Source organism: Callithrix jacchus, chromosome 11, assembly GCF_049354715.1.
Source record: "Callithrix jacchus isolate 240 chromosome 11, calJac240_pri, whole genome shotgun sequence".
Lineage (NCBI taxonomy): Eukaryota > Metazoa > Chordata > Mammalia > Primates > Cebidae > Callithrix > Callithrix jacchus.
The window spans coordinates 12786399-12793379 of record NC_133512.1 but is presented as its reverse complement, the minus strand read 5'-3'; the positions used below and the strand labels follow the sequence as shown (position 1 = coordinate 12793379).

The window sequence follows — 6981 nt, the reverse complement described above, 5'->3', positions numbered from 1 at the left end:
GCGCTGCTTGGTCTCTAGGACACACTAATTAACAAACGTGTGATTAGAGTGAACCCGCAGGCACGCTGGCTCAAACGCAGAGGCACAGAGCACAGAGTACTTTTTTCAAGGTGGCATGTGGGAAAAGACCCAGAACAGGGAAAACTCAGGCCATGGGATGAGGGCCTGCAGGCCGTGGTCATGGCTCCCCCTGTCCAATGAGGAGGGCTGTTTCCCAGGCGGGTTAGGAGGGGCCTGGCCTAGCCCCATCCCCTCAGGGGAGAAGGCAGAACAGACAGAAAGACAGAGCAAGGCGGGCCTGCGGATAACTTAGTTTATGAGTCAAGCCAATGCAATGCAAAATTGTTTCTGTTCCTTTTTGTTTTTTTAACCAAAATAAATAAATCAGATCTGTCCCTGTGAAGGTCAGAGTGATGAATGGGGGGGAGCTGGCCCCTTGGCCATGGCCTGCCCCTCATCCCCGGCCCCTCCTCTCCCTCTTCTGACCTGCTTTGGCACAGCAAAGAAAATGATGCATCTGAAAGTCTCCACTGGGTTAAAGGAGAAAGAAAGAGTGGTGGGGTGGGCAGGAGGCCGAGGGAGGAGGTGGGGGAGGTGGAGGGTTAACAGGACCAAGACAGCACAGCCAGTTCCCCTGCGGTGGCAACCTGAGCGGGCCTTCCTGGCCATGCACAGACTCAGTAGGCTCCAGGTCCTGTCTGAGCCCAGGCGGGGTGGGTGGGGCATGCTTGGGCCCCACACACAGCCTGAAACCCTTGAAAAAACAGCAGAGAATGGATACTGCAGAGACCAAAGCTGCCCTCTGTGCCAGGTCACACCAAGGCTCTCTGCCAGCTGCCCTGTGTCATCCTCAGTTCATACCACAGCTGGGGCCCAGCCTAGAAACCTCTGCCAGCCATGGCTAGATCTCACTCTAGGCTCCTCTACAGATTCTAAAGCTCAGCCTTAAGACGAAGCTATCCTAGTCCCAAATACAGGGGCCTGTGCCTTGCTGGGTGGCAGGGGTTGCCAGCAAACTAGGAAGCCACAAGAGGCCCAGTCCCTACCCGAGGGGGTGACACTGGTGGGGAGGGTTGGGGCCAGAGCTGACCCCTCCCCAAGGACATCCCTCAGGGGCTACCTTTCTCCTCCTGCTCCCCCACGGCCTCCTGGAAAACTGCTCAGAAGTCAGCGAAGCCTGGGCAGCGTGTGGCCTGTGGGGCAGCCAAGCACTGGAGGGGACGATAGCCTAACTCCTACGAGAGCAGAGGGAGGGGTGTGGCACAGCGAGGAAGGCGGCGGTGTGGGCTGCGCGGAGGCACTATTCTTTAGTTGAGAAGCAAGGGGCAGTCATGGGTGTGGAGAGGGCAGTGGCCCAAGCAACCCTAGGCAGCATCTATGACAAGTTCTTGAAGACATCCAGGTCGAAGGCCGTGTCCAGGAGGCGCTGCAGCTCTGTCAGGTGGGTCTTCTTGTTGCCGGTGGCTGGAGCAGCTGCTGGGTCCCGGCCGGCATACCTGAGAGATGGAGGGAAGGGACAGTGAGGGCAGTGACCACTGAGTGGGCCCAGCCCATCTCTGCTTCGTGTGCCTGGCTAACTGCCCACTGGCCTGAGGGGAGAGTCCCACAGCCTTCCTGGCAGGGACCGAGGCCTTACCAGACGGGCTTGGCGCGGCTGATGGTGGTCCGAAGTCTCGGCTTCACGTAGTCGTAGTAGCCTTGGTTCTTGTGCTCCTCCTGGCACCAGGCCAGCTCAGCATTGGGGTACTTCTGCACCTCCTTCAGCAGGAGGTCAAAGGGGAATGGCGACAGCTAGAAGACAGCAGGGGTCACATCAAAAAGGGGAAACTTGGAGGGCGGGCAATATCCAGCAAAGGGAAACTGGTGTTCTGAGCAGGGGAGGTCAGGAATCTGAGGGCTGCACCCCCAGCAAGGCTGTTCAGTGAAGGCACCAGAGCCCTGACCTCTGCAGGGGGGACAGCCTGACGGCACCATCCATCCTCACCTGCTCGATCCTTGTGATGGCCACCTGCCCCACCATGTCACGTGCTTTGCGCTCCCGGGTGAGGTCATAGTACACCTTGCCAGTGCAGAAGAGAAGCCTTCTGACGTTCTCCGGGTTCTGGGCTGCAGGGCCATCCTCTGGGATCACCCGCTGGAAGTGGGTTCCTACAAGAGAATTCCCGTGGCTGGGCTGCTTCTCTCAGGGGTGCGGCTGAGAGCTCTCCTGGAGCCAGGGCTGTGCCATAGACTGCTGCCAGGACAGGCAGCTTTCAAGGGTTAGAGATGCTTCCCATTCGCCAGCCTCTCCCTGTATTTGCTCAGACCAAGCGCGCTTTGAAAAGCACATAATGTGTAACAAACACACAGCAGACATGGCCAGTTCAGGGTATCCTTCAAAACAACTCGTCTTAGACTTCAGGAACAAGTAGGTTAAAACAGCCCATGTTCACTCCATTTCTACCGCTCAGGATTTTACAAATATAAACACTTGCAACACAATCTGAGAAAATATTTAGATAGAGAACAGTGGGTTGGCTGGGTGTGGTGGCTCAGGCCACCACAGTACTTTGGGAGGCTGAGGCAAGAGGATCCCCTGAGCTCAGGAATTCAAGACCAGCTTGAGCAATATGGTAGTACTCTGCTTCAACAAAATAGAAAAAAACTTAGGCCAGGTGCAGTGGCTCATGCCTGTAATCTCAGCACGTGGGGAGGCTAAGGCGGATGGGTCACGAGGTCAGGCGTTTGAGACCAGCCTGACCAACATGGTGAAGCCCCGTCTCTACTAAAACTACAAAAAAATGAGTTGAGCATGGTGACGTGCACCAGCTACTCAGGAGGCTGAGGCAGGAGAACTGCTAGAACCTGGGAGGTGAAGGTTGCAGTGAGCCGAGATCGTGCCACTACACTTCAGCCTGGGCAACAAAGTGAGACTCTGTCTCAAAAAGAAAAAAAAAGTGGGTGGAAGGGTACAAACATACAGTTAGATAGAAGGAATAGATTCAATATTTGATAAACGAGTAAGGTTAACATACATTGTACTAGGGTGATGGACACCCTAATCCCCTGACCTAAGCACTACACATCATATACACGTAACTAAAACCCGTTGTGTTTTTATATACTAACAGTGAACAATAAGAAAAGGAAATTAGGACAACAATTCCATTTATGATAGCATCAAAAAGAATACCATAATGTGGTCACAGTGGCTCACATATGTAATCCCAGTACCCCGGGAGACCGAAGTAGGAGGATCACTTTAGCTGGGAGCTGAGGCTGCAGTAAGTGATGATCACATCGTGCACTCTGGCTTGCGCAACAGAGTGAGACTGTCTCAAAAATACACAAACAAAAAATAAAAAACAAAACAAAAAATTAGCTCAAAGTAGGCCAAAGATCTAAACACAAGAGCAAAAACCATAAAACTCAGAAGAAAACATAGGGAGAAAGTTTTACAACAATGAATTTGGCAATGATTTCTCAGATATGACACCAGAGTCAGAGACAACTGAAGAAGAAATAAGACAAATCCAACTTCATGAAAATTAAAAACTTGTGTACATCAGAAGATACTAACAACAGCCCAGGTTCAGTGGCTCAGGCCTGTAATCCCAGCACTCTGGAAGGCCAAAGTGGGCAGATCACCTGAGGTCAGGAGTTCAAGACCACCCTGGCCAACGTGGTGAAACCCCATCTATACTAAAAATACAAAAATTAGCCAGGTGTGGTGGTGTGTGCCGGTAATCCCAGCTACTTGGGAGGCCAAGGCAGGAGAATCATTTGAACCAGGGAAATGAGGTTGCAGTGAGCCAAGATCATGCCAATGCACTCCAGCCTGGGTAATAGAGTAAGACTCCAACTCAAAAAACAAAAACAAAAACAAAACAACAACAAACCCAAAAACAAAACAAAAGATACTAACAACAGAATAAAAGAACAACCCCTAGAATTCTCCCTAGAATGGGAGAAAATATTTGAAAATTGTATTTCTGATAAGGAATTAATATTTAGAATATACAGATAACTCTTAAGACTTAAAAACAAGCAACCAGATTCAAAAATGGGCAAATGACTTGAATAGGCTGGGTGCTGTGACTCATGCCTGTAATCTCAATACTTGAAGAGGCTGAAGGAGGAGGATTCCTTGAGCCCAGGAGTTCAAGACTAGCCTGGGCAACCTAGTGAGACCCTGTCTCTTAAAAAAAAAAAAACACTTAAAAAGGATTTGAATAGACAGTTCTCCAAAGAAGATATACAAATGGCCAATAATATAAAAAGATGCTCAACATCACTTAATTATTAGAGAAATGTATATCAAAACCACAATGCAATATCATCTCACACCCATTAAGATGGCTACTATGAAAAAAACCCCAGAAAATAGTAGGTGCGGAGAGGCTGTAGAGATGGTGGGATCCTCATATACTGTTGGGATGTAAAATGCAGCCACTGTGGAAAATGTGGCAGTTCCTCAAAAAATTAAAAATAGAATTACCATATGGTCCAGCAATTCCCCTTCTGGGTATATATTCAAAAGAACTGAAAGCAAGGACTCAAAGAAATATTTGTACACCCGATGTTCATAGCAGCTCCTCTAATCACAATAGCTGAAACATGGAAGCAACCCAAGTGCCCATTGACAGATGAATGGATGAGCAAAATGCGGCATACACATATAATGGAGTATTATTCAGTCTTTTTGTTTTGTTTGGAGACAGAGTCTCACTCTATCGCCCAGGCTGGAGTGCAGTGGTGCCATCTTGGCTAACTGCAACCTCCACCTTCCAGGTTCAAGCAATAGTCCTGCCTCAGCCTCCCCAGTAGCTGGGATTACAAGAGTGAGCTACCACACCCAGCCATGTATCATGAGCCTTTGCAACCAAAAATCTGGCAAGAGCCAGTAAGAATCCCAAATGTCAGCCCCACGAGCTACAAAAGAGCAGCAGCAAAGAAGCCCCAAACATATCTTCCCCTAGGAAATGCCCGTCTCCCTCACACCCACCTGGTAGCATCTCATCAAAGCTCGATCTGGCCTCAGGGTGGCGCAACAGGGATTTAGGGGTGAAGATAATTAACTGAAATACAGAACAACAGGCTTGTGAAGGATCAGATCCTGGAGATTCCAGAAGGAAGGTCAAAGGAAAGGCTGCCCAAGCCTTGACCTTCAGGCCATGAAACACAATGACCTGCCCAGGTTCAGGGGTCATATTTCCTTTTACCTCCTCCTCTGCCTCAATGGGAGCCTCAGGTCAGAAGAGGCAGAGGAGGAGGTAAAAGGAAATATGACCAATTTCCCTGACGTTTACCTCCCTTAGCCAGGCATCCACTCATGGCAGGGCCCATCCCAGCCTGCACAGACTCCCAATCCTCCTCTCCCTGCTTCTCTGTACCTAGGAAAGAACTCTGACCCTCTTCCTGACAGCTGCAGAGCAAACGCACTCAAAAGATACCCAAAGTCCATCTAAGGCTGTGACATGGCCCAGCACCAAGAAGCACCAGGGCTGTTCTGCCCTGTGGGCCCTTGGGCTGCTGGGGACACTCTGAGCTGCGAGCCTTAGCCCTAGCATCCCAGGGCAGCAGGGCACTCTCCCTGGGCTGTTCCCCACACTCCTTCCTTCCTAGGAATCAGTTCTCCCACTTATCCCTCCACTTAGCTTCTATTCACCCTTCAACACCCAGCTCAGGAGCCGTTCTCTCTGGCTCCTGAGCTGGACCCTGCACTCCCTTGGCCTCTGCCAGGGCTCACCTTTCTTCCAGAGCTCAGCACACCCCCTACGACCACCAGTTCAAACATCCGTCCTCCCCACCAGGCTGGAGCCTGCAGCCTGTGTGATTGCTCTGCACGTGGTGCTCAGCAGCATGCAGGGGCCCAGCTGGGGAAGAGGACTCGCAGAACATGCAGTTCCCTCATGGCAGTGATGAGGAGGAGGGGCCAGGCTCCCTGAGGCTAGGTCCTGCCCATAGCCCCCACTGCAGGTGCCCACCTAGCCAACCCCAAGCAAGAGGCTCTCTGAGGAGCCCTTTCCTGCACCAACAGGGCAGGGCCAGGCCTTGTTTGAGCAAAGGAGGCCCTGCCACTGACCGGCTTCCGGAAGGGCAGCAGGATCTGGCGTCGCAGCACGTGGAAGAAGTTGCCAGGGGTGGAGCAGTTGACAACAACCCAATTGCAGTCATACAGCTGATTGATGTCGAAGTTGGCTTCCTGAAGGTCCTGCAGCAAGGAAGGAAATGGCCAGAGGCCAGGATGCAGCACTGAGTCTTCTGGGGCATCCAGGGGCCCTCAGGGGATCTAGTTTGGATATTTGTCCCTGCCCAAATCTCATGTTGAATTGAAATCCCCAGTGCTGGAGGTGGGGCCTGTTGGGAGGTGTTCAGATCATAGCTTGGGTTATGTGATAAGTGAGTTCTCACTCTGAGTTCACATGAGATCTGGTTGTTTAAAGTGTGTGGCACCTCTCTCCCACTCTCTCTTGCTCCTGCTCTGGCTATGTGACATGCCTACTCCCCGACTTCATCTTCCGCCATGATTATAAGCTTCCTGAGGCCTCCCAAGAAGCTGAGCAGATGCCAGCATCATGCTTCCTGTACAGCCTGCAGAAATGTGAGCCAATTAAACCTTTTTCTTTATAAGTTACCCAGTTTCAGGTTTTTCTTTACAGCAACACAAGAATGGCCTAACACACTGACTTACCAGGAGACGTACCCCGACACTAAGAAGTGAGTCCAGCAAGCTCTGCCGGCCAGCCTCACACCCTGGAGGAGAACCTCAGTCCCACTCAATCCCTCCTATTTCTCTGAAAGCAATTGCCCAGCACGAAACAGATACTACTTTAAAGACACAAGTTCTACCTAAAACCTATTCTAATTTTCTTTAGACACTGACTCTTAATCATTTTCTTTGGGTTCTTTTTTTTTAAGACAGCGTATTGTTCTGTCACCCAGGCTGGCGTGCAGTGGCAGAATCTTGGTTTATTTTAGCCTTGACTTCCCAAGCTCAAG

General features: G+C 50.9%; 1 protein-coding gene across 17 annotated transcripts in view; it reads right to left on the bottom strand.

Moving 5' to 3' along the window:
* Positions 1–299: 299 nt before the first annotated feature.
* OGDH (oxoglutarate dehydrogenase) overlaps positions 300–6981 on the bottom strand; it is a 117333-nt gene continuing 110651 nt past the window's right edge. For 15 of the 17 annotated variants that reach the window (XM_078342349.1, XM_078342348.1, XM_009002130.5 and 12 more), the window contains 5 exons: positions 6065–6193; positions 4985–5057; positions 1985–2148; positions 1637–1791; positions 300–1496 (listed from right to left, as the gene is read on the bottom strand). In XM_078342349.1, coding sequence (XP_078198475.1) covers positions 1376–1496; positions 1637–1791; positions 1985–2148; positions 4985–5057; positions 6065–6193 — 642 coding nt within the window. In that variant the 3' untranslated portion in view covers positions 300–1375. Of the gene's footprint in view, positions 1497–1636; positions 1792–1984; positions 2149–4984; positions 5202–5288; positions 6194–6981 lie in introns of all 17 variants that reach the window. The other 2 variants (XR_013523856.1, XR_013523855.1) reach the window with 1 other exon arrangement.